We start from the raw sequence: 26,075 nt of genomic DNA on the forward strand, positions 1-26,075 counted from the left end.
AACTAGTTAAAATTAAAGAAAAATGACTACTTTGAAAAAAGACATTTTTTAAATGTCAAACGACATTAAAATAGAGTTTGCGGCCTTTTTGTCCACGTTGCACTTTCTCCTTTACTGGCAGTTGACCCCAATCCTAGGATTATTAAATGCTAAATGAGGTGGGGATTACTACAATTGGCCTTTAAATGAAGGACAATGAATAATCCAACATGCCTTCATGAAAAATAATCTGCTTTTATTCAATCCTGAACATAACAGAGATATTTTACTTGAGGATGGTGTCGGAATTAGCTGCAAAGAAGAGGAAAAAAAAGAAATGTGTTTAGTTATTATGTTTATGGGGCCAATGAAGGGGAGTCAAGTGATGATGTCATCATTATGTGCTACTACCTTCAGCTAGTTGTTTGGCGATTCGCTCCTGCTCCTCTCGAACCTTCTTTTCAGCTTCCTCCATCTTCCTTTCTTCCTCTGCTATTGGCTTCAGGTATTCTGAGATTGAATACATATTTTGACTTATTTTCGATGACTGCTAATAGTTTAAGTTGCAAAAGGTTGCTGAACTTACCAAACCTCTGTTTGCCATAGAAGAAACCGATAAAGAGGGCCGACCACCGGGCAGTCTAAAAAAAACAACAACATTAAAATAAATAACAAACACTTGTTATACATTTTCCTTATGAGCAATCAGACCAGGGCAAAGTTCACTGTGACCCTCCTTCTGATGAGTTTAAATTTAAATCAGACGTAACCCAAAGAAAACTTACAATGAATATACCACGATAGTAAAGGAATCGATTGTTATATATATTATACATGTCCATATATTGTCCGGCTTTATTTAACAGCAAATCACCTCAATGTCATTGCAGAAGGTGGAAGACTTCAACTATCTTACAAATATCATGCAACGGAAAAGCAATTTTGACTATGTAGCAATGATTGATGTCGATTTTGATGCAGGAATGAAATAAATGTGAGCATTAAATCAATAAAAAGCTTCTTTACCTTGATAAGTGGCGAAACAGCAATTGGAGGAGCCATGATGAAGACAAGGACGTTGACTTCCGTGTTTTTCTTCTTCGTTACTCTTCAAGCTAAATGACCACAGCGCCTCTTGTGGGAAATATATGTATCGTACACTAATGTGCTAATGTCGTTTTTTATGTTGTTTTGCTATTTTGAAAAATCTTAAACCTACTGACATGCACTTTAAAATGTAAAAATGATTACAATTACAATAAAGTTATTAAAAAAACAAAGAGGCTGTGGTGACTTTTGCCAGGGTTAACAAGCTATAAATTATAAATAATTTACATATAAAGGATAATGTTTGGCGTTATTTATTAATTTTATTAAGGTTACTTTATTAAACTTTTTTTATGATGCTTGACATCATTTGGACACTAAGGAGGATTTCGCAAAGTTAATATATTAATATAAAAAAAGTCTAAACATTGTTGCATCTTTAAATTAGCAAAGGACATATGGGAAGACTTACATTTTTTTTAATTATTATTATTTCCAAGCACAATTAAATAAATATGAGAAGACAAGTAAATACACCAAACGCAATGTGTTCTTCAGTCATCGTCATTGACATAGATGTAATCTAAAAAAAGTAAAAAAAATATTATTAAAAGTTGTTCTGATTCGGTAAAGATTAAAACAAATACTTACCATCACCAATATCATCATAAGTTTCACCATCACTGTATAAAAAACAAAAAGTTCATACATTTTATCTCATGTTATCTCATGACTCATCTTGTCTAGTATTTAAAATGTATACAAATGTGATACTCACTCCATGGAAATGTGGCACGTTGAAACATAGCCAACTAAGGAGAAAAAAGACAGATTAAATGATCAATATTATTGTGACATTTCATTGATTTCCACTCACATTTTCCTTCTTCATTCCGACAAATGATTTTATCATCGGCGCCTTTGATGATCACGTCCAGTTTTTCCCCTGCTTTTAGCGCCAGTTCTTTGCCACCCCATTTTTTGTGGGTTAACGCGGGGCTGACGGTCACTCGATAGAGCACCCGGATATCTCCATCAAACTTGAAAAAAACACATTTTATTCACGTTGTGTGTACTTTTTGTTTTCCTGAGTGTGTTTTGTACAAACTTTGAATTTTTTCCTAAAGTCTTTTTCTTCTTTCTCGAACTTTTTAGCTTTTTTGGCGTCCATTTCGTCCGCTTTGTCTCGAGATCGCGGGGTCGGGATGCTGGTGAAATAAAGACAATATCACAAATTGGAAGGGTAAAAATAATGGAAAGAAAATAGATATATTTACCTGCTGATAGGTGGAGGTGGAGGATGGTTTGGGGCATCCACATCGTAGTAGATCTCATCGTCAGCTTAAAAGACAAAACAAATTGATCGCTATTGCATATTTTTTTGCTTTTCTAGGGCAAATGTATTTTGACATACCTGCATTTCCTCCTTGTGCAAACTGACTGGGTGGAGGCAATCTGTCCCAACACAAGAAATGACAAATAAACCAATAACGAAATAAACCAAATGACCAATCGTTTGATTGACTTTCGACAAATTCAAACCGAGCGGCAACATGCATCAGTCATAAAAAAATACCTGTTATTATACAGTGCGAGCAACACGATTAGATTAGTAGTTGATTTTTAGGGAAATATTAGACGTCAATCCATGCAAATTCCATGTAATAATGTTATTGTTCGCAAAGGGGGAGGAGCCACAGCAACATCAGGTTCCAATGAGTCGGGATTTACCATATTTTCTCGCATATTTCGTCCATATCGAATTTGTGCAGATAGAATTCAGTCATCTTTTGTTTTGACGGCTTATATGCGAGAAAATAGGGTAAGCAAGGTTACTCTAACGAGCGCGTTTTTACACTTGTGTGCCGATTGGACGTCTGTTTCGTTCGAACATCTTGACGAGGCCCGACGTCTTTGTGACGGACGACCTGGAGTGGGAGGAGCTACAAGGCCAAATATGGATAATTTTAGAGTTTTGGAATATTGTCTTTTTTTTTTTTTAACTTCCCACCTCACATCCAAGTCTGAATCCATGACATCGTTGTAGAGTTCCTGATCTTCCACTGGAGGAGGCGGCAAAAGAACTACAAAAAGGAACAAAAGATCACATTTTGGGATTATTTTAATGAACGGCGTAAATTGAAAAGTGAAATAAAAATGCAAAATTACCTCCATGGCCGCTAATTCCACTATAAAGAGAAAATAAGTCAAAATGTTACATAGAAGCAGTATAATATATACATATTTGTTGACTGATAATCGAATAAACTGTTTCCAAAGAAGACATTTGAATTCTCTTATAAGGTGACATAGGAATGTATATGTATATGTTATTAAAAAAACGGACAAATATTGTTTGGAAGGAAATAAAAGTAGTGTTTATGAAGTGGCTTGGCACCTGCTGTCTGACGAGGCCACGTCCACGTCGTCGTAAACGTCGCTGGTGTAGCCGTGCTGGGCCGGATGATTCTTTAACGTGTTAAAGTCAATGTCCATTAATGGGATTTTCACGTAGCCAACTGAAAATCAAACAAGTACAAGTTATTATTTCAAAGAAATTAAGAAAATATGGATTTGTAGAGGAAATTAACATAGACAACATTTCAAAAACAGGCTTCAAAAATGCAAGGGCAAAACTTACTTGTCCCATCATGTTTGCGTCCCAACCACTTCCCCTCCGGGTTTCCTTGGACTCGAATAATGTCCAGACTGTCTCCTCTCTTCAGTACCAGTTCCATCTTTCCTCCTTTACAATCTCCGCAAGCTTTTCCACGATGAACCACCTCCACCGGTCCAACCAGCTGACCAACGGCAGCATTTTAATGCCAAAATATCTTTCAAAATGATCAAAAAGCTCACCTTGAATTTCTTTCTGGCTTCTTGTTCTTTCTTCTCACGTCCCTTTTGCTCTTTCTTCTCAATTTCCAGTTGGCGTTTGTCCTCTTTTTCCTTTTTCTTCTCATGTTCGTCCCTTTTGAGGGGAAGAAAACCGAAATTAAAATACAAACCGTGACCAATTCATAGGATGAAATAGATCTAGTCCATAAAACGATAACAATAAGTCATTTTTGTAAACAATTCATAAAAACTTCCGATAAATTTTGATAATTTTAACTGTAATTACGTTCTCCAACCACCACAGAGAATGGGGGCGCTGTTGTGAGATGAACACTTGTTCAAGACCAAGTCTGGAAGTCTGTAGATGTAATATTCTCTTACCAGGTTTCATCAAGAGGCTCATACATGTCCCCACTGTCGTCATCATCCTCTTCCTGTGTAGAAAGGAGACAAAAAAGATAAATAAAATGACAAAAAGTCCGGTAAAACAGGATTGGACGTTTGCAGATATTACCATGGTGTGTATGGCTTACCTTGGGCCTGAAACTTGGATGATCTATAGAGAGCCAATAAGAAAATAGGTCAAACTTCAATACTATCATCTATGAATATGACACAGATTTCAAAATATATATATTTCTAGGATTGGATTGAAAAATGGACTTATAATAAGACCTTGAATACACATACAAAGCATCACAATTTGGGGGGAAATTACTATTTATATATTATTATTATTATAGTTGTTCGGCACTATTAAGAATTGAGCAAACCTGTGGACGGTGGCAGAGGAGGCGGAGAATTTGAGTTGATGTTCACGATGTCGACATCGTCGTAGGATTCTTCCTGGTGCACACTTTAAAGTACATATTTACATTTTTGGGAAATAGTCTTTGTCTATTGTAAGTGCATTTATAAACTTCTATGACCAATCAAAGCTGCTCTTCTCATTCCCTTTAAATGTGATCTTGAAATACAGTCAACATTGTTCCAGTAAACAAATGTTGAGATCAATTTAAAAAAAAGGTAAATGTGCTACAGTCTGACTACAGTTCAAATGCTATATTTGTTTGTGTTTGTATTTGTGTGTGTTGGCATGCATTACATGTTTGTCAAAGGTCGTGGAGGCAGACTTGGAAGGGCGCTTTGAGGCGGTTGAGGTCGCCCAGTGTGGTTGGAGGAGGGAGGCCGGGCCATGGTTTTCTTCAAAGTGCTATTTCCTGTCACAAAAACAACAATGCACATATATTTATGTACAGAAAGTCCAATGAAAGTTTTTTAGAACATGATGGGAAAATGCAAAAGTTTATCTGATGCTAGTCATTGAGTCTAAAAAGGGCTCGAAACTCTCCCTTCTTCCTTCTGTACACTTCCTCATAAAGCCAAACAAATGGAGTTTGAGGGCGGGGTTTAAACAGAGGATGGAGTCTCATTGGACCAATCCAGAACATTGTTCAATACACTGGATTACAGTACATCATTATAAAGTGTTTAAGACACCTAAAAATGTCTGAGAATTTGGACCCCATCTGAAATATTAGGGAAAGTACATTTGTTATGTCACAGAAAACCACTTCTCTATTTTGAGATTGTGAAAGATAAGGTCATTAAATACATTCTTGACTTTGTCTTATAAAGTAAAAAATTAGAGGGAACATTGACATGCACCTGCTTATGGCAAGTGTGATACTAGTGTGGCCATAACGAGCAATTATGATGTCAACAAATAATTAGAGGGAACATTGATTACCCGTAAAAACTCCAGCTGCTCTTCTGAAGTCGTCGATGTCAACTTTAGGGGGTCGTTGAGGTTTGGGGGGTGCTGGTCCCAGTTTGAAGGTGTTTGGAAGGGGGTTGCGTTTTGGTTCGTTAGTGGAGTCGTCAGGAGAGCCCGGGTCTGGAATACTAGAGGGCGGAGCTGGCTTTTTCATGCTGGGCTTCTTACTGGCTGGGGGTTTTGGAGGAGGACTGGCGGGATTGGACACCACGGTCGGTAATGGGTTTGACGGGGACTGATCTGGGTCCTTGTTCCAAACCTCTTGGGGGGCCAAGAAATCGCTTGGAGGGGAAGTTTGGTCCGTGTTGGTTTGGCTACGTTGACGTAATTTGACCATGCTGCTGTTGGGTTTTCGGTACGAGGGGGGCACCTTTGGGGGCGGACCTATGCTCTGGTCTTCTTTTGCTAAGGTGGGTTTGAGTCCTGCTGGGGTGGGTTTGGGACCGGGAAGTCTGGGGCTGGAAAGGCTGGTACTGAGAGGAGGTTTGAGGGAAGGGATTTTGGGTTCAGGTCTGGATTCTGATGGTTTCCAGCGGTCTGGTGAAGGTTTTTGTGTCTCATCGGAGTTGAACTTGCTAGCTAAAGATTTTGTTTTGTTGGGTTTGGAGGTCTCGGGGTCAGTTTTGATGGGTGATGGGCCTTTGGGGTAGGCAAAGGGTTTGGAGATTGGGTTTAAGGAGCCACCTGAAAGGCTTTCCAGGACGGGTTTCTTGGATGGGATGGCGGGGACGGAGGAGAGGGTGTGGTTGAGGGGAGTTTTGGGTCTCGGTGTTGGGGAGGAGTTGTCGTCATTGGCGCTGTTAGCCTGAAAACGAGCCATGATAGCTTTGACGTCGGCCTTGTTTTCCTGAAATCAACAATATCACTTTTGGTTTTATTATTGTAATGTTACAATTGAATGTATTTTTTGTCAATATGATAATAAGTATAATAAGATTAAAAGCTTCACCACTCGAGTTGTGAAAATGCAGTAGATGACTATAAAACTCAGTAAAAGGAAGTGTAAGTTCGCCTGTTACCATGGCAACAACGCCATTGTGAAACATGTACTGCAAATGAAATGGAACTTCCGTATACTTCAACTCATAAAATGACTTTTTGACTTACTGTTATGCTATAAAAGTATTTTGCATGAAGGCAAAATACACAGAAAAACTGTTAAGTATATATAAATGGAACCTTATTTGTCAGCCTTAAGTGTAATACTTGACCCTACAATGATAATAATAAGTATATAGACATTTTAAATGGTTTATTTGATAAAGTTATAGTGGATAAAGACTTACCATGTTGGGAAGAGCAGCCTGTTATGAAGGAGAATCAGAGTGTTTAAGTCCCTGTGAGGAAAAAACAAAGAGTCTACACTAACTGAGTGGATGTGACAGTGATAAGCATGTGTGTGTGTGTGTGTGACTCAACTAGTACTTCCTCTCTTGCAAAGTGTGTGTGTGTGTGTGGTGTGTGTTTCACACTACTTTAACTATCAGCTGATATCCTGAATTTGCCTGTCATTGGCAGCTTGTTTTTACTTGTATAGGTCAAGAGTCAAATATAAATGCATCTCCCAATTCAATGTTTCAAATAAATTTCTATTTGATGAAATTGTAGTGTATACATACAAATGAGCATTTTGTCAGATTGTCCAGATTTTGTGAGTATTCCCAGATTCACCGACTTGAGAATTGTCGTCCATAAAGTCTGTACAAAGTATCAAAAATCAATTGCTTTTTCCCAAAAAATGAGTTTTTTTAAATAACATCACTTTCCTTTTTTTCCAACAAAGAAGAAACAAATCTCCTGTCAAAGTGGAAACCAAAAACCAGTGTTTTTTCTCCCTAAACGCACAGAATCCTATTATTAAACCTTATTATTATATATTTTCATATTTGAGATCAGAGAACCTACTCCAAATTAAAACCTAGTGTTCTTCATTCTTAGTTGTGTATTTGCCAAAGGTCCGCCCTATGAAAAAAATTCTTCCTCCTCATTGGACAACGCACATCTCCGTGCCAGACTCCGCCTCTCCCGTTCCGTCGGAATCGGCGTCCTCTGCGCTCCCGCCGTCGGTATCGGGAGTTCCGTCGGTGTCGTAAAAGTGACAATCGGAATTTTGCCTGAGGTGGATGAGCAGCTCCTTTCCATCACTGGATGGCAGGTTTTCCAAAAAGTATTGAGGGGTAAGCTCCACCAGCCTGTAAAAAAAAAAAAAACACTAAAATCATCCAAAAAACTCATTTTTGGCAGTAATCAATGACCCAAAACAGTTCTAAAAACAAACTTTTTTTTTCCATTGACCACACAGTAACATTGACATATCACAACTCACAACACTGATAAATAATAATCAGAATGTTGTTAACTAATTGACTGCCACTGATGTCAATGGTGGTTCAATCCTGGGAATTAAAGTTCTTTTTTTTTTAATATGCATAAATTATTTTACAAGGTACCATAATAGATAATCTGTGAGTACTGCATTGACAGTAAGTGAGATAAAAACAAAAAAAAAATGTTATTTTTGACATCTTTATAATAATAAATTGGATGTCCATTGTGGTCAATGGCAGAAAATTTCGTAAATAATTGACTCTTTTAAGGACCTTTTTTTAAAAAAATGACATTTAAGTGTCCATTTTTATATGGGAACTGACTATTTTTAAAAATAAAAAAAATATATTATGGTAAAGTAATATTTACTCACATGTGGGGGTGCACCTCGGAGATAATGCGAATGCAGTTATCGCAAGAAATGGTGAACTCGTGGTAGAGAACCCAGGTGGGAGGGGCTGGGCGGGGCTGCCGGCACAGGTAGGAAGACAGGGGGTGCAGGTGGGCCACGTGCCGGTGAGTTAGCAGGAGGTAGTTACCGGAACCGTCCACATCGTGAGCCACCTGAGGAAGAAACAACGTCAAATACCACATTTTATCACAAAAAAACGAATGTAGAGGCTCAAGGAAGAGTGAAGTTACTTTAAGGAAGAATCCAGAGATGAGAGCCCTCTTGATATTTGTGCAATTGTCTTGGCACCCAAAAGCAGGATGGGACACGGGGAGTTCGATCCGCTGCATGACTTCCAGCAGCTCGGCCCTGATCACCGCCGCCAGGCGCAAGGCGGCGTGGTTCAGAAAGTGGGCGGCGCACCATGACTCGTCTTCGTTGTCTGCAAACGGTCAAAAATAACAACCTCCATTTCAGTCATTCATCGAATGCTATAAAAAGATCGCTACTTCATTCATTTGTATTCTCGCAGGGTTTGCGGGGGGTGCTGGAGCCTAACTACTGGCACCAGATGGTGGACAGCCAATCATAGGGGACAAGGAAATTAATTCTGGATAAAACCACGTCAATAAGGTGAACTTACGTTTGTTGTAGGCGTTGTAAATGTTAATGAGAGACATGTGATCGCCTTCGTCGTGCATTAGGGGTCGCCACTGAGCCACCGCGGCTTCCTCTTTGCCGGGTTCTGGTCTCGAGAAGCAAGAAGGAGCTAACGAGAGATGCCAATTGGTGAATTCGCAGGCGAAGCGGCAAGGGACCCAAGATGGCGGTTTCCGCTACGTACCCGTTAGCATGGCGGCCACGGTGAGCAGCTCGTCCACGCAGTCGTACTCGCACGCTGCGATCAGGGCTTTGGCCAGGTGCGGTTCTAGAGGCAGTTCGGACATGATGATGCCTACTTCTGATAAGTTTCCGTCGTCATCCAACGCCGCCAGGTAGTCCAGGTCTTCCAAAGCCTGCATTAACGCCTCGGGCGCTGATCGGGGGGTCGAGAGAGAGTCAAACTAGGCCAGCTGAGGTCATTTAGGGTGGTTAAAAAGTACCTGGTCCGTCAAGGAACTTGCATTGACACATGTCGGCAATGTCCAGTCTCTTGAGTAACAAGACCAAGTGGCTGAGGTTTTCCTCCATGACTCTGGGACGGTGAGCTTCCTCCATGCCGTTATCGTACACGGATTGAGGGTAGAGGCGGAAACAGAAGCCTGCGAGGGAAGAAAGGATTAAAAATTAGTATAAAGTATAATGGGAATTGGTGGGATAAAGGACTGGGAAATGTCCATTGGGAAGCGAGACCTACCTGGAAGCTTGCTGTTGACTCTTTGAGCTCGCATGTCCGCTTGCATTTTGCTGATTGTTTTCAGGATTTGGGAGTTTGCTCTTATTCGAGGGTTGTAAACCTGAAATGGAGAAATTCATTGAGCATGTATCAAGTTGTAATGCTTAATAAGGGGAATTGCAATCATTAATAAGGGGAGTAACTGTCCGAGGTTGCCAGGTATGAGATTCCAGTGAGAAGAAACTTACAGTTTTAAGCTGAAGACCTGTATCGATGACATAGCGAATGCCCGGTAGTGAGAAGGAAGCCTCAGCCAGGCTATTGGTGAGGATGACTTTCCTCTGAGTGCCTGAATCTTCAGCTTCCAATATGGCGTTGTCCTTTCCCTCCGCCCCGTCATTGTCCCGGTGTGTAGACCCTTCCGGGTGGTACACTCGTTGGGTCAGCCCACCCAGTCCGGTGTGGAGGAGAAGAATCCGGAGTGAACTCGGTTGAGGACTCAGGCTTGAATGTGCTGCTTCAAGTTGGCTGGCACACTCTTCTATTTCCTATAGGGACACAAAATAAATTTGTCCAACTATTTTGACATTGAGCACATGGCTAATGTCCATCCTAAAAAAAAAACACGTACCTGTACGCTAGCAAGAAACACCATCACATCTCCCTCTTCTCCTTTTTGGTGAAGATCAAGAACCACATGACATGTAGTGGCTACTGGTTCTTTCCCAGGTGAGAGCTCTCGATACACCACCTCCATCTTTTTCATCTTCACAGAGTCGCTCTCCTCTTCCTCCTCCTCCTCTTCTTCCACCCCTCGTTCACCATTGAAAGAGGCGTCCAAGAAAAGGTTTTCAATATGAAGGGGAGGTATAAACGGGCCCAAAAAGGAAGCGAGCCGAGGGGCGAGACTCGGGTGGGTCAGAAGAACGACGCGAAAGTTGTCCGGTCTCTGACGGCAGACGTCGCACAGCAGGCCGAGCAGCACGTCCGTTGCCACAGTGCGTTCCTGGACTTCGTCCAAGACCACCATTCCGTATTTATGCAGCAACGGATCGGACATCATTTCTTCAAGCAGGAGAGTGTCGCTGACAAATCTTTGTGGAGAAAATTCAAGTTATTTCCAGACAAAACGTCACACTTTCAAGTGGGACTTCTAGTCCAAGTATTATGGTAATTCTTCAGAATAGCATATTAATACTAACAAAGAGACAGTTGAATAGTATACATGTACATTTTACGACACATAACTTGAATATCCAGCAGCCAAATTTGCCCCCCCCCCCTCCCAAAAAAACAATGATTTAGTAGATAAAAGATAGTCAAACTCTAAATGTGCATCTATTTTCTCATAGTTTAAGAGATGGTATCACATGACACTTGTATAACAAATTTACTGGGAACAAAGACCATGCAGGGTGTGGCAACAAGTGATGTGACATCATACCTAGTGTCTGTAATCCAATAATCCACAAAAACATGTTTACCAGCCTGGTGGATTGATTTCATGACATTCCTAGTATCTTACAATTGTATTTTAAGGCAAGTAGGAAAATGTCCATACCTGAGCAAGGTATCCGGTGTACAACTGTTATCGTGAGCCACTCCGTAGCCCACCTCCAGGCCCAAGCTGAGGTCCATCTCGTCAGCCACGCGAAGGGCCAGACTGACCGCGGCTACTGAGTAAGGTTGTGAACAACACACGGGGCCTTGAGAAAATTCATAGGACAACGCGTACTCCACGCACCACTGCGGCACCTGAAAGACAAGAAAACCCACATAAGTTACCGAGAAGTCCAATCGAAAGCACTCATAACTAAAAAAAATCCTCCATTAGGGCACTTTAGCATTCTCACCACAACTTTATTTACCTGCGTGCTTTTCCCGACGCCAGCAGGCGCGCTAAGAATCACCATATTGTGACTTTCCAGGCTCTCCAACAGCTCCTGCCTGAGCGTCCATATTGGAAGTTGTTGTCTTTCTTGCAGCAGTGTGTAGTAGCGGGAGGAAAATGGCAGACCATCATAAGGGTTCACTTCCAAGTCTCCAAGAGCATCCTCATCCGGGCCTCCGTCAGGCCCGTCATCGTCTAATTCCCCCGATAAAAAAGAAGACATGGACAGAGAGTCCAGTGCCTTTGTAAGTCCAGACTGGGGACAGGTCAATCCTGGTGGTGATGACATCATCAGGGAGTGGGTGGGGCTTCACACCAGAGCGATAAGATGGTTAACAAAGGGAGTTTATCTAAAAACAAAATAGGGAAGAAAAAGCAATCCATTACACAAATGCACATGATTCCTAAAAATAGTAATAGTATTTTCTAATTGTTTATTTTTATTACCTGACTCCTTATGTAACACTTAAGCTGTCAGTCCAGGTGAGTTCAACAGTGACGTCACCATAATTAAAGCAAACCATTATTGTTTGGACAATTGACCACGTCTGCGTACTTTTTCACTTCCCTACTTTTGCATATCATATTAAATTGCACGAGCTTATCTTATCTAATCATCAATATCTATTTCATAAGCGATAAACAAAACCTAAATGGACTTGGTTTAGTTTTTAGTATTAGTATATTTCCTTACCAAATGAACGAGTCACCATGTTGCAGATAAACATTTGAACATTAACATGAGAATGAAAGGATTAAAATCACATCAAACCTGTTTAACATATCGCTCCAAGTGAGCAAATCAAGCCGAAATTGTGCTTGCGCAGCTCAGTGCCGACGTTGTTATTCGCTTCACGCTTCCGTGACCAGGCGCCTTCTCCTCGGTAAAAGAAGGTGGATAAACACAAGGCGATGTGGGAACAAGGGCCAGCAGTTGATCCCGAACGCTTCCCATTAATCCTCATCCAGTCAGCTCCTTTCCTGACATCTGACAGTGACAATAAAGAGGTGGTGTTGATAGGACGCTCCGCCGGCCGCCATGTTTGCTGCCTTGCTGTCAAATTGGGCGTTGCGTTCAGGTTCCTTGGGAAAATACAGCATCTCCCCGAAAAGTTATGTCCGGTGACAGTGATATTTTGAAATTTTAGATATTCATCCTTCCGATGACATTATGATATTTTTAAATACTTGGTATACTCATCTTACTCGTTCTTCAGATGTGTAGTTGTTGAGTTGCAAATTTGAACAACTCCCTGATGAGTTAGTACTATGTTTATCTTTTGTGCGCACGAGGATCCACGTAAATATCGAGCGGTCTTTAAACGTTCTTCTTCAGCTGAAATTCTAGATGATTTCCAGATGGAGGTGCTGTTGTTGCGACATGCAACAAAAAACAAAACCTTGAAAGAAAAGTTTCATTATTATCTGATTTAATGTACATTTTCAAACAAGTAAAAAACAACAACATATATACACATATGCACAAGTAGGAATACAAAAACAAGATTTTAGAGAAAGCAACATGCAAAATGACAGATTTCCATTGAACACTGTAAGCCACTCGCTAATAACCTTCAGTTTTAAGGCGCTTCACAATGGTTTGTTTACCTTCTCTCTCCACATTACATGACTATACATTCATTAATTAGATTTTTAATTTACAAGTACCACTTAAAATGTGAATAAAGAGGTGCCACATTCATGAGTGTTCAGAAAGTATATTCGGAGTAGTACTGATAGTGTGGTTTCGATTCCCAGATTCCAGCAAGTAAATAAATAGGGGGAGAAAATTCTGGATACAAGCAAAACAATTAAGTGTATTTTAAATATTTCATCATTAGAATTTATTTGTAGATTAACCCTGTTGACACGTTTTGGGGTAGAGAGACCAAAGTCTAAATATTTCTATTCTGAACTGACTAAGGGCTTGTTTTTTAATAGTGTTTTATATTATTTCCCACTGTCATTAAATTGAAAAAAATACGTATTTCAACTGGCATCAAGTAAATTAGTTTTAAAAGTCTGAAACAAGAACATCTGGGTAAATATTAGTCCACTAAGAAGCATAACATTCGGTAGTGTGAATAATTTTTGAATGTCGATATCGAAGGCACAATGCTGAAGCGGTATTAATTTATCAAAACACAACGCGAGTTCCGTCATTTCATGGCACCTTTCAAATACTGACGCTTGTCCAAGTTCAGGAAAATGTCCAGATTTCTTCCAGTTGTTTTTTTGTTTGTTTTTAAAACAGCACACCAACTGAAAACATAGGAAAGAAAAAACATGCGCAATACATTGTTCAAATGAATGGAATATGCTTACGAATGCTATTGCAGCCTTCCATTTAAATGTCTTCTGCGTTGTTAAACATCGTTGGAATGTTTAAATAACGACTGGTAACATCTTTAAATGCTGTGCAACCAAAGTCCGTCGGGACAACGAGTGTCCAAGTGAGAATGGAGGATTCATGAGCTTCCATTGTACAAGTTCATTTAGCAGTGAGCACAATATGGGTCCTCCAAGTGGAAGGCAAAATGCTGTTTGTCCTACAACACATGCATTTGGCCATTTTAGACATAGATATAAGAATATTTTGTATTAGTTTGGGCCTCCACTTACCCGCCGGGTTACGAGTTGTCCTGCAGCTCTTTGGCTTTAGTGAGAATAGTGAGGACATCTGTGATGGGATAATCCTAAATCATGACAAAACAAATATTTGAATGGCATAAATGTATATAAACATCAGGAAGAAGTCTAAAAATCACAAAAATGTGCCAACACTATCAGATATTTAAAAAAATCTTAAATTTGCAAAATCTTCCAACAAAAGATGCAAGATTTTGTACAAAAAAAATCTAGCACATCAACAATGGCTGGCTCTAGAGGTGACTGTGTAGTTCCCTTCAATAGTAATAGATGAGAATTAGCCCTATATATGTTTTTTTAATATGAATTTGAATGTTCATTAATATGTGCAGTCCCTTGTTAAATAAATCCCAGAAACAGCCTTGTTGCATTACCCAGAAGACACCACATACCTGTAGTAATCTCATATTGACTGTGAAGTCTCCTGCCAAAAGGTTGTCCCGGATCAAGCTGTAAAAAGTGTTAGGTCAAGAGGAATGATGACAAGGCGGAAATATTTCTTTTAGGAGAGCGGGAGTGAAGGTCTCCTCACATGAGCATGGCGCAGCAGACAAGGATGAGGAAGTGGAAGCGGTCCTGGTCAGAAAAGAGCGTATCCCAAATGCGGATGACATCTGGGAGGAGGAACTCCTGTGATAACAACAGGGTCAGCCAGCGGAAGGTGAAGTACTGGGGCTTGATGTTCTGTTCTTGCTAAGTACACAAAAAAAACAAAAGGAGAATATACATGGTTAATGCCAAAAAATGAACAGATAAAAAGCTGTTGGGAACCTTACCAGCTTAAGATAGAGCTCCAGGTCTTTTCCCTTTAGCATGGAATACACACTCTCCATCTTGTATGTGATACCACACTGGGAATCATCTAGGCTCTTGATGAAATTATCTCGGTTTTCTGACATTAGGTTGGTAAAACAGAAAAAGGTATCGGCTTCTGCATGCTCTGAAATGACAGAATGGGAAATGCTCGGTTTCAGAATTATACGTAAATAAAGAAAACCAGTTCAAGTGGAGACAGGATTTGACAAAACGAGAAATCCGACCTTTCCATTGGCTGTTGGGGTCCGTGGCAAAAGTGTAGTAAATAGGACCGACAACTTCATTCATGCCTTGGACGTAAGCAATGCCAGGATTGAGTTTAGCGTAGATGAAGAGAATACGCTCCACTACTTCCCAGTGTGCTTCACTCCCATTGGGCAAAACCTCGTATTCGTTTGATGGATACAGGTTCAAGGACTTTCCAGGGGAGCTGACCTAAGAAAACGACAGAGAAATTGTAGATAATTCTGCATCGGATCTAACAGCATATGGGGAAAAAGTTATTGATATTTACATTGGTTACTCCACTGCGGTTGCGGTTTACAGTTTGTGATTTCAAGGTGGTTTGTTCCACTCGGCGACGTAGCGTCTCATAATCGTTTTGAGGGTCTAAAATAAGTTGGCATGGGTAGTCGGTAGGGCGCTGGAAAAAGGCCATGTCTGGATATAGTCTCCTAAAAGATGGAAATAGACAGATTTTATGGCAAATGCAATAAAATTATTACAGTCTTCCCTCAATTATCGTAGTTTTTCCTTAACCGTGATAGTCGAGGGATTACTGTATTCAGTAATCACTGCATTAAGCTCATCTTTGTACCTGACGTCCTTATCAATTTGAAGAAGAATTTCATTATCTTTGAAGTATGTGTTCCACCGGCTCTCTGGATTTGGATTTAGAGGCTGTAAAACAAATAAAAACAAAAAGTTTGCACTTGCCTGAATGATTTGAGTGAAGCAATAGAAGAAACAAACTCACGTGATCTTCCATGGTAACGTCTTCTCTGGATAGGCCAAGGTTGGCTTTGGCAATGCCGGGTTGAATGATCATTTCTTTCAAAAACTGGGTATACACATCCCTTTGAAAGAGAAAATTAAGGAATAACTCATTCTGGTTGCTATAAAATGGCTATTTTTAATAAAATTACAGGCTAAATTACAACTTTCTCTATACTATTAAGAGTTGTTGTCGTCATCAGTACAGGTTTACCTCACCTTTGCTTTTTGAGGAACAACTCCCATCGTGTTTGATCAAGAGGAAGGTAATTAAGAAGAATCTGAAATATGATAATTATATAACCATTCAGAAACACATTTTGGAATTGGAGATGAAATTTATGCAATCAATTTGAATTATGTTTACCTTCCAGCAAAGTGCTCGTATGCCTCCTTCAAATGGAATGCCTGAAATGATTAATTTTTTTAAAAGGACAGTCAAATGTTGTTCAAACATAACATAACAAAACAATCGGAACTTACCATTGAAGCACAGCTCCTTTAGTGTTTTCAAGTTTATGTTTTCTTCCGCCAAGGATACTTTGAAGTCCTGTATTCTATGGAAGAAAAGAGAAATAAGTATTAGTTCTTACAGATTGAAATTTTTCCAAAAAATATATAGCATAAATGCTAATATATACAGAATAAAGCTAAGATAATATAGTAAAGCTTTGATAATTTGCCAATGCACAATTCTTGCCCTATTTTTTTTCACATTAGCATGTGTCACTGGTATGATTTTAATAAAAAAATATGATTAATTAAAGCATGATAAACATTCAAATGAAACAAAAAGCATAAAACACAAGGCTCCTTTGGGAAGCCAAATGCTTCTTCTACTGCTAAAAAGAACTGCATATTTAAACAAAACCCGGTCTAGATAGGAATTAAACACAGACCACCGACTTAAAAAAAATTCAACATTGCTTCGAAGACATTTTGCCCAAAAAGAGTCATCAAGAAGGCAAAACATCTTCCATTGGTTCCGTGTCAGTTAAACATTATCAGCTGACATGCTAACGGTAAGCTAGCCTGGCTAGCTTGTCAAATGGGAAGATGCAATAGTACATCAAATTTGGGGGCAACATTATAACCCTGAAGGAACAGTCGACACATTTTAACAATAGACACATTGAAATACTAGTGCAGTGATTTTGAAGATATAACTTGAATGAAAGTTGACGGTTCTACAATAACTAACCCAAATGCATTGTGCCATTCGGGATGCTTTCGTCACGATATATTACGAGAACGTATTGCACGATTCCGCAGTTATTGCGTCAAGTCGCACAGAACATACCTGTTTTTGTAGGCAAGTGACATATCTGGGCAAGGGGCGATATTAACATGCAAATATTTCCAAAAAGGGTGTTCGCTTGAGGGGAGTCCTGTCTTGTCACTTCCGTCTTTACAAAGCCAGTACGATCGATGCGCGATGCTACTTTCCACACTTCGTGACTGCACGTGACTGTGGAAGTGGACGCGTGTGTGTCCTTATTATTAAATCAACAACTGTGGCTTATCTCAAATTATATATTTCCCATTTAAAAAAAACATCTAGCTTTTTGAAATGCAAAGATATTTTGAGTCTAAAAACGTATTTGGTTGTCATTTTTCTTTGGTTGAAACGTCTCTTTCGATAGAATTTATTTATGTATACATTTTTTTATTTCTAAAGCTTTATTGTCATTATACAAGTATGACAATTAAAGCTTCACTGCAAGTGCACAAATAACAACAAACAGACAAATATATAATAACAATAAATAAGCAACATAAGGTTTGTGTTTGGGCAACATTTTGGGTAACATTTGTGTCTTTTTAATTCATTTAAAAAGTTGCTACAATCAAAAATACATATTCTTAATCAAATTTAGAATTTCAAATGCAAAAATAAATTTGCTCCACCCCCTAAAAACATTTCACTATTGATTTGTCGGTTTTGAAGCTTTAATTGAAAAATGTCAAGGGAAATTACTAGTGTTTATGTTATCCCTAGAATATAAATAGCGTTAATGGACAATATAATGGACATATGTGATTGAGGTTTATTATAATGAGCATGAAAACTTGACAAATATAGTCAAATTTATATCGTTTAATCGCCCTGTTACTGTTCATTTCAAAATAAATCCAAAAGTCCAATAAAGCTGCACTTTCCCCACCCAATATTGTGCATTAATGTATGCCAATTTTGAGGGTTCTTGCATGTATGTTTTTGTTGTTTCCTATCCCTTGCATAGCAACGCGAGCGAGGAAAGGAGGACGAAGAGAAGGACGAAAGGAGGAAGAGGAGTAGGACGAAAGCAGGAGCTGTAGTAGAAGAACGTAGCAGGAGGAGGAGGAGTCTGTTTGTTGACATCAACCCAAAACCCAAATCAGATGAGCGAACACTTGGGATAATAAGTCCATTTTCCCATTTGATCAAGACCTTAAGCCTCGGGAAAAGCTGAGGTAGATCATTAGACGATGAATCGCTTACTCGGACATCGCTGACCATTGATTGTTTGCTTTATCTGCTCATGTATGTGTAGCTAGCGCTAGCCTGGCAGCTAAGTTGGCTAACATTGCAAGGGAAAGTCATCGTTAGCTGAAAGCTAAAGGTAACCTGAAATACATGAGTGATGTACACTACCGGCTATCGGTCGCCTAACTTCGAATAACAACTTGTACTAGCGAGTAATGTGGGTTATTATAAACAAGTATGTAAGCATGTGCAGCACGATCATCTCGGACTATTTAGTGTTTGTCTTATTTTTAAGTCAAATGTTCTACTTAATCGCTAACTAGCTCGCTTGCTAATTTACTCGGGCTGGATTCATTGCTAATAACTTAGTACAGTAAAAGACATCATTAAATAGGTAAGATTTGCACTTAAATCAAGAGCACCGTTAAAAGTCTTAATGCTCCATAAGTAATATAGTTATAAAGTTGTAAAGTCTCCAAAAAGATGCAAAATTAATGGACAATATTGATATAAATGTAATATTTTAGGGGAGGAAAGCATGTCAATTGAAAGTATAGTGGTTTGCATTGCTTTTTGGAGTATTGCAGTATTTTTTTCCTCAAACTTTACTTTTGTTACTGCAAAATAATGGTGTTTTTTGTAATAACAGGTGCATAAGAAGGGAAAAGATGTGATAAAAGTGTCAGTACTCACCCTCACTGTTGTCCTTTTTGGTTGCCATTTTATCTTCAGGTCCCCTGCATTGCCTAGTCTTGGTTCTGAACCACAGAAGAAGACACCAACATGGCAACCAAAGCAGGAGACAACCCCGACAGCCTGATGACCCTGGCAACTGTATTCTGCCTGAGAAACCTTAGAAAGACAATGTGCTATCAGGGTTTAAGAAATAAACTCTGCCTACGTTCAGACATCTTTCTTCCCAGTGAAATCTGTGACAAATTAGTAAACGCGTACGTAATAAAACACACCCAAAAAAATTACTTTCCCTTTTGTTTCTCCACTTAAAAATGTCTCTATTTAAACAGGTACATGGAATTGGTCCATACAGACAGTAACTTTGAATCCGAAGAAAGCTTTTTCCAACTATTCTCCGAACCTCGTAACACCAGACTTACCCGAGTGCAACTGAAAGAAGACTTTGTCCGTGACCGACACTTGGAAGCTCTAAGAAAACAGGTAAAAGTTTTACAGAATTATGCATCATTTATTTAAAAAATACAATTGTAATAATCTTTTTTTTGTTTTTAGGACCTAATTGAACTTCACCTTACCTACTGCAACAGTCTATCATCCCGCAGTTTAAAAACTCTGACCTCCTTCCGCGAGACGCTAGTTTCTCTCTGTCTCTTTGGCTGCAGTAACATCTTCTACAGAAAGGGCGGCTATGAAGAAACAGAAGAAGACGGGGAAGAGAGTCCCGTTTCTAGGCAGGCGTTAGAGACGGACTTTAACTTTCAAGGGTTCAATCGCCTACGTTTGCTCAACCTGGGCGGCTTACCGGATGAGGTGCACGCCGAGACTTTGCTGAAACCCCTCAAGTCGCTTACCTCGTTGGATCTGTCCAATGTACAGTTACTGGGAACGGCTTTTCTAACTCAGTGGAAAGACAGATTGGCGTCTCTTGTTCTATACAATGTGGATCTTTCCGATGACTTGGTCAGTACGGTGGTGGAACTTGTCAATCTCAGGTAAGTCCTTAAAAAAAATGTAAAAAAAACATTGCATAGACTTTCTGGATACTCTATATTTTTGTCTTAAGTGCTTAGTAAGTTTCATTAGAGTTGGTATTAGCCTTAATATTAATTAGCAAATATTTAAGTTATTTGTATTAGCGCAATTCAGAATTAAACAAGATGAATTTCTCCAAATTTTCTGTGATATTTGAATATTATGGTCTTAAAAGCATCAGTTCAGTGGCTAAAAAAATGGCTTAATTGAGTGTATAAGCGTTACAGAACTGAATTTGACAGGCACCTTGATATCTCCCGCGAGAGTCGAAGGACTTCCAAATTCAAGATGACCAGGAAAATCCTGACTGCCATCGTCCAGCGACTGGTCAATCTGGTTTCACTGGACATCTCTGGCCACATCATGCTTGACAACTGCACCGTTCCACATCTGGAAGAAGCTATGGGCCGTCCAAGGTGGTTAAATAATATACAAAATCATCTTATATGCTCATTTCAATCTGACTTGTCATTTTGTTTCTTCAGTAACGAGCCATGCAAGAGTAGCATTTACCCTTTCCAAGAACTGAAGAGGCCCCTGCAATTTTTGGGTTTATATGACACCACTCTGTGTAATGTGACTCACATCCCTGCTTATAAGGTACAAAATCAATGACAGCAGTTGGAAATCTGTTGAAAAAAATGAGAATTGTTCATAGTGTTTACAGTTTAATCCTGGTTTGATTGCGTTTTTTTTTTACTCAGGTAACTGGATCAAAGAATGAAGACCAAGTCTTGAACGCTATTGAAGCTTATACCGAGTTTCGCCCCGAATTGGCCCACAGAGCCATCAATCAATTGTTTGATATCGCTAGGATACAACACTGCGTCCAGTTACTTCGGGCATTGCAGGTATACAACCTTAAAAAAAATCATTAAAACAAAAGATTGGGCCTAAATAATCCTTTCCCGTGACTGGTTTCAGCTTGTTATAGCGGCATTAAAGTGTCATAAATACGACAAGAGCATCCAGGTGACAGGTAGCGCCGCCCTCTTTTACCTGACACACACCGATTACCGTAACGACCAGAGTGTGAGGCTTCGCCAAGAGGTCATTCGAGTTGTTTTAAATGGAATGGAACAGTACCAAGAGGTCACTGTGAGTGTTTTTTTTCTTCTTCTAAGGCATCATTTCAAAACAAATAAAAATTTTACTTGTATTCTCATGTCTTTGTTAGGTTCAAAGGAACTGCTGCTTGACCCTGTGTAACTTTGGTATTCCCGAGGAGTTGGAGTTTCAGTACACTCGGGTTAACCAGCTGCTGCTGAAAATCCTGGAGCCGGCAAGGCAGGATGAATCCATCCAGAGAATTGCCGTGCACCTCTGCAATGCTTTGGTCTGCCAGGTTGACAACCACCATAAGGAAGCTGTGGGGAAGATGGGATTTGTTAAGGTAAGGAACATCAAAATCAGATCGTTTTTGGTCTTAAAGGTTACTATACCCTACTGCTCTATATGAACTTGTCAAGTATATATTTTTGGGTGTGTTTCCACCAAAAAAAAAAAAAAAAATTACCATCAACACAGTGAATGGTCGCTAGAGTGAATGGTCGCTAGAGTGAATGGTCGCTCGAGTGAATGGACGCTGGTGTGAATGGTCTCTAATGTGAATGGTAAAAAACTTTGGAGTTGAATGTAAACATTGATTCACTTTTCTACCATAGTCAACAAAATAAGACATAAATCATTGTTAACCTGAGATATGTAGCACTAAGGCCATTTTTAGTATTTAATAAATTGAATTAAAAAATAAATACCAATGCACTTAGTAAAGTGTCTCCTCAATGATAATAGCTGTTTAAAGATGAAGTACAGTAATACCTTGGGAATACGTTTTTAATTGTTTCTCCTTTATCCATATTAAAAGATATGTAATGTTGGTAGCTTGGGTTAAAGATAGTTTTCCTCCAAATATGTTCAATGTATTCTTGTTTTCCACTCTCAGACAATGTTGAACCTAATACAGAAGAAGCTGCAAGACCGAATGGTGAGTGACTTCAATGTCCTATCTAAAAAAAAAAAAATCAAATCCTTACCAAAAATCTGCTATTTTGTTTTGTTTCTTCCCCCTCCCAGTGTGACCAGGTAATGGAGTTTTCTTGGAGCGCCCTTTGGAATATCACAGACGAGACGCCAGACAACTGTCAGATGTTCCTCAACTGTCGGGGAATGAGCCTCTTTCTGGACTGCCTGAAAGTGAGTTTAAAAAATGTGCTCAAATGTTGATTTCTCTTGTGATATTAAAAAAAAACACTTGCCTTTTAAATCCAGGAGTTTCCAGACAAACAGGAGCTGCATCGCAACATGCTGGGCCTTCTGGGTAACGTCGCCGAGGTCAGGGCGCTACGACCACAGTTGGTTACGCCGCAGTTCATCTCCGTTTTCAGGTGAGATGTGGCTGCAAATGTCAAAAGACCTCATTTTATTGAGTAATGTTGTTTCTCTGTCTAAGTGGGAGATGATAATAATTCATACTTTGACTTGTGGTGATGTGTTTCTCTTGATGACATGGCAGCAATCTGCTAGACAGCAAAGCCGACGGTATCGAAGTATCGTACAACGCATGCGGCGTGCTTTCCCACATCATGTTTGACGGACCAGAACTTTGGTCCATGGAGGAGCCATTACGAGACACGGTGATGAACAAGATGTGGGACGCCATCCAGAGCTGGGACGTGAGCTCAAGGCGCAATATCAACTACAGGTGACCTTCTTTTAGTTATAAAGTGATGTTGTATTGCAGTCATAGTGGGATTTTCTTGTTTAAAATGTATATCTTCTCACTTTCAGGTCATTTGAACCCATCTTGCGGCTACTGCCTCAAAGTATCGCACCTGTGAGTCAACACTGGGCCACGTGGGCTCTGTACAATCTGGTGTCAGTTTACCGTGAGTATCTCCGTCTTCGGCCATTTTATCTAAAAAGAAACACAGGCTTAGATAGCAAACCACAGATACAATGTTACAGTAAAATTGAATACAAAAGTCACAGCTGCAGTGCTATAGTTGTTCATTATTGTCATTTTTAGCTAGCATAGATTAGTTATTGCATTATTGAATGTTTTTTATAGGGTAGAATATCAATATGTCATGTGGTTGAGGAATAATACTCACATTTTTGCTCCTGTTCCACCTTTAGCAAGCAAGTACTGTCCTTTGCTGATAAAAGAAGGAGGAATTGGACTTCTGGAGAAAGTTCTGGAATTGGAAAGTTCACAGCCAGAGACCAAACACATGGCCCAGTAAGACATTATTCTAAAAACTTATTCAGCAATGTCCATTTTTAAAATTTTGTTGGTTTGTGTTAATTTTCTGGCAGATTCAGTCCAACTGTAGATTCATCACTTTGTGGTTCAGATCTGGAAAATATATAAAAAGTTTATACAGTATGAACTATATTATAAACATGGTGGAGAAAAGGCAATTTCACAGTCTTAAATAATATCACAGAGAGGATTTTAAAAGTCTAAATAATATGAAATATGTCCTCAATATGCCACAAAAACCTTAGAACTATCGACCAGATATTCAAGATCTGGTTATTTACTTGGCTAGATTTGCTAAATACAAAAAAATGTCTCCCAACTCTAATTGGGAATGACAACAACAAATTAGCATTTTTTTTTAAATTTTATTAACTATACCCACCATAAGATTTTTGCAACCATGTAATATTGGTCACCTCTCTTTCAGAAAAGTGATGGAGCAATGCGAAACCTTCAAAGACGACCCCATGGAAACCAGTCACGCACAAGAAGTCAACTACGGACAAAGAGGTTGACGGCGCCATGCTTTTTCCGTTCCGGCCAAACGTCAAGCAAAGACGACCCTCAGCTTCTCGTCATCACTGCAAAAAGGGTCAACGTCTGCATTTTTCTTCTTATCGCGATTAGTTTTTCTTTTGTCCGCAGAACGGCGCCTCGGACGCTTTCCAAAAACTTTACATGGGTGGCGTTCGGAGGTTAGCTTAAGACACGGCCTGCGGTCTAAGCCTTTGGGATGGTTCTGGCGGCTTTTGGGCGACCGCCATGTTTGTGTTTTGTGAAATATTTCTCGCTAGGACGTAGCAGCCGGATCCAGGCTCGATTCTCGGCGGAAGGGAAACGGACACGAGCGTAACTGCGCGCCGTAGATGCGGGCGGAGGTTAGAGGTCAAGCCCGAGGCTAACGACCATTAGCCGTTAGCTCGTCCGCCATGAGGATGAGCCAATATGCAAGAAGGCTGACGTTGGCTTGAGAAAAGACTTCATATAGACTTTTTTGTTTTGTTTTTGGTTGTTGTTACATATGTAAATAATTTTTTTCGTCCCTTTTGCGTATGTTTTATAATATAAATGTAAACATTTATGACCGTATCTCTATTTAAAGTGGTGCGGCTTGGTTGGGCTGATGATTTTTTAGTGGATATCCTCCCATCATTCAACCTGGATCTTTTCGAGTTAGCTCCGCCTATTTTTCAGATAAACAGGACATTTATGTTTAATTGACAGTTGTGTAAGACACATTGAGACGTGAAACATAACAGAAATATTGTTAATGCGGTTTTGGGAAATGGCTAGAAGTCACAACATTACGTAAATGCTACTATAAATCACATATTTTTTAAAATGTATTTCCCAGGAAAAAAGAAACCAAGAACAGGCATTTTTTTTAAATGCAAGTTATAAAATTAAGAGAAAGAATATAAATGTCACGTAATGTTAGTGGTAGAAGTCATTTTCATTAGAATCCAGCTATAGGTCAACAATGACCAATCATGTCAAGTAACATTTATGAACGTGTGAATTTCTATATTTGAATATATGCAAGTCACATCCGAGTATAAATCACAGGATTGAACAAACTGAGAAAATAAGCTTCCTAATTTAGTCCAAAAAATATGCTATAGAATCAGATTTGATCTGGATTGAGTGTTTACATACAAAACCTAGTAAAAATATATCAGTGATATTTTAATGGATAATTATTCTCACTTACCTTCCAGTTTCCAAATCTGTTTCCCAATGAGCGTTTCTGAGGGAAAATACATTGCAATGATAATTCATTTTTCAACTTTTGTAACTTTCTCATGAAGGATTTCATATTGTTGTTCAACTCCCATTTAACATTTGCACTTTTTACAAGTGCTACATTCATTTAGAGCCATTTTTTAAAAATTGCTCACACAACAATCAATCAAATATTTGCTAAATGACCACTGGCAGCTGGTATACAAATATAGAGTATACGCTAAAGTGTGTTTTTTTGCAGGAACTGGCTCCCAGTATAAACTAATGTCAATACTACAGTGCATCACTGACTTTTCTTCCACTTTAAACTTCATTTTCACGAGTAATGCCTTTCCTGCAAGCCACGTCCCGCGAGTTATTGATCCATGTTGGGTTTACTAACGTTTTTGTGTACAGTTTTTATCTGTTTGGGATTCACGGCAACTGTTTTTTGGGGGGTACTGGTTCACGTTTGTAAGTAGAGGTGAAAATATGAACTTCTGCGTGAAGGACTTATGAAAAATGTGTTTGTATTGTGGAGATTTCAGCTCTTGGAAACTGAAAAGATGTTTTCTTTTCGTAAAAATAAGCTTTATCGGGGGAAGAAAGAGGCGTTACATTTCGAGATTGTCTTTTCTGATCACATTTTTAAGTTATTTGTACTGGTGGAGGGAGGAATTGGTTTGGGATTCTTTTTGGTCAGTTTCACTCATTCATTGTCATTTAAAGCCTGCAACTGGTTTCTTTTGTAAATTCACGTGTAATCAAAGTTGGAGTGAATTTGAACGACATCCTTTGGAGGAGTTCTCATCTAAAAAGTACCTGGCCAATAGTGTAAAAGTGAATAA

General features: G+C 39.3%; 4 protein-coding genes across 6 annotated transcripts; 1 reads left to right on the forward strand and 3 right to left on the reverse strand.

Moving 5' to 3' along the window:
* Positions 1–1,064: 1,064 nt before the first annotated feature.
* LOC144210400 (FYN-binding protein 1-like) lies at positions 1,065–7,066 on the reverse strand. The gene is made up of 19 exons (XM_077737054.1): positions 6,928–7,066; positions 5,615–6,488; positions 4,970–5,084; positions 4,638–4,720; positions 4,398–4,420; positions 4,246–4,298; positions 3,886–3,997; positions 3,668–3,827; positions 3,425–3,545; positions 3,196–3,215; positions 3,038–3,110; positions 2,883–2,969; positions 2,441–2,481; positions 2,304–2,367; positions 2,135–2,234; positions 1,904–2,066; positions 1,805–1,838; positions 1,678–1,709; positions 1,065–1,609 (listed from the first exon to the last, which is right to left on the reverse strand). The coding sequence occupies exons 1-19, from the start codon at positions 6,928–6,930 to the stop codon at positions 1,581–1,583; spliced, it is 2,187 nt and encodes a 728-aa protein (XP_077593180.1). The 5' UTR covers positions 6,931–7,066; the 3' UTR covers positions 1,065–1,580.
* Positions 7,067–7,209: 143 nt separating this feature from the next.
* On the reverse strand, positions 7,210–12,731 carry dqx1 (DEAQ box RNA-dependent ATPase 1). 2 transcript variants are annotated; one of them, XM_077737052.1, is made up of 12 exons: positions 12,360–12,731; positions 11,565–11,895; positions 11,258–11,451; positions 10,328–10,790; positions 9,945–10,244; positions 9,718–9,817; positions 9,464–9,622; positions 9,205–9,396; positions 9,004–9,129; positions 8,612–8,802; positions 8,343–8,533; positions 7,210–7,833 (listed from the first exon to the last, which is right to left on the reverse strand). In XM_077737052.1, exons 1-12 carry the CDS (start codon positions 12,368–12,370, stop codon positions 7,626–7,628), a joined length of 2,466 nt encoding a protein of 821 aa, XP_077593178.1. In that variant the 5' UTR covers positions 12,371–12,731; the 3' UTR covers positions 7,210–7,625. The 2 variants fall into 2 exon arrangements, with proteins under 2 accessions (XP_077593178.1, XP_077593179.1); XM_077737053.1 differs by having other exon boundaries at positions 11,565–11,937; positions 12,360–12,726.
* Positions 12,732–13,000: 269 nt separating this feature from the next.
* tbc1d13 (TBC1 domain family, member 13) lies at positions 13,001–17,555 on the reverse strand. Its single transcript, XM_077737055.1, has 13 exons — positions 17,346–17,555; positions 16,529–16,602; positions 16,413–16,453; positions 16,265–16,326; positions 16,029–16,128; positions 15,870–15,952; positions 15,567–15,726; positions 15,277–15,487; positions 15,013–15,176; positions 14,769–14,929; positions 14,629–14,686; positions 14,210–14,283; positions 13,001–14,136 (listed from the first exon to the last, which is right to left on the reverse strand). The coding sequence occupies exons 1-12, from the start codon at positions 17,366–17,368 to the stop codon at positions 14,218–14,220; spliced, it is 1,203 nt and encodes a 400-aa protein (XP_077593181.1). The 5' UTR covers positions 17,369–17,555; the 3' UTR covers positions 13,001–14,136; positions 14,210–14,217.
* A 780-nt stretch (positions 17,556–18,335) lies between these two features.
* zer1 (zyg-11 related, cell cycle regulator) lies at positions 18,336–25,760 on the forward strand. Of its 2 annotated transcripts, XM_077737870.1 has the most exons (17): positions 18,336–18,499; positions 18,580–18,648; positions 19,245–19,462; positions 19,538–19,688; positions 19,761–20,200; positions 20,483–20,656; positions 20,726–20,840; positions 20,945–21,091; positions 21,165–21,338; positions 21,418–21,633; positions 22,186–22,227; positions 22,317–22,436; positions 22,512–22,627; positions 22,756–22,944; positions 23,031–23,128; positions 23,379–23,481; positions 23,933–25,760. In XM_077737870.1, exons 3-17 carry the CDS (start codon positions 19,296–19,298, stop codon positions 24,018–24,020), a joined length of 2,340 nt encoding a protein of 779 aa, XP_077593996.1. In that variant the 5' UTR covers positions 18,336–18,499; positions 18,580–18,648; positions 19,245–19,295; the 3' UTR covers positions 24,021–25,760. The 2 variants fall into 2 exon arrangements, with proteins under 2 accessions (XP_077593996.1, XP_077593995.1); XM_077737869.1 differs by having other exon boundaries at positions 18,336–18,648.
* Positions 25,761–26,075: the final 315 nt, after the last annotated feature.

Source organism: Stigmatopora nigra, chromosome 17 (genome assembly GCF_051989575.1).
Source record: "Stigmatopora nigra isolate UIUO_SnigA chromosome 17, RoL_Snig_1.1, whole genome shotgun sequence".
In the NCBI taxonomy this organism is placed as follows: Eukaryota; Metazoa; Chordata; class Actinopteri; order Syngnathiformes; family Syngnathidae; genus Stigmatopora; species Stigmatopora nigra.

Coding starts and splice junctions, on each gene's coding strand:
- LOC144210400 (XM_077737054.1), bottom strand. Junction 4,421..4,637: donor TCCTCTGCCACCGTCCACAG/GTTTGCTCAATT, acceptor GGCTCTCTATAG/ATCATCCAAGTTTCAGGCCC. Junction 1,610..1,677: donor TTATGATGATATTGGTGATG/GTAAGTATTTGT, acceptor TACTTTTTTTAG/ATTACATCTATGTCAATGAC.
- dqx1 (XM_077737052.1), bottom strand. Junction 9,818..9,944: donor CAGGTCTTCAGCTTAAAACT/GTAAGTTTCTTC, acceptor TCTCCATTTCAG/GTTTACAACCCTCGAATAAG. Junction 9,397..9,463: donor CAAGTTCCTTGACGGACCAG/GTACTTTTTAAC, acceptor CCCCCCGATCAG/CGCCCGAGGCGTTAATGCAG.
- tbc1d13 (XM_077737055.1), bottom strand. CDS start 17,368: ATGTCACTTGCCTACAAAAACAG. Junction 15,953..16,028: donor ACGTTACCATGGAAGATCAC/GTGAGTTTGTTT, acceptor TTTGTTTTACAG/CCTCTAAATCCAAATCCAGA. Junction 14,687..14,768: donor GTCTGCTGCGCCATGCTCAT/GTGAGGAGACCT, acceptor CACTTTTTACAG/CTTGATCCGGGACAACCTTT.
- zer1 (XM_077737869.1), top strand. CDS start 19,296: ATGGCAACCAAAGCAGGAGACAACCCCGACAGCCTGATGACCCTGGCA. Junction 21,339..21,417: donor AACAGTACCAAGAGGTCACT/GTGAGTGTTTTT, acceptor TGTCTTTGTTAG/GTTCAAAGGAACTGCTGCTT. Junction 22,228..22,316: donor AGAAGCTGCAAGACCGAATG/GTGAGTGACTTC, acceptor TCCCCCTCCCAG/TGTGACCAGGTAATGGAGTT.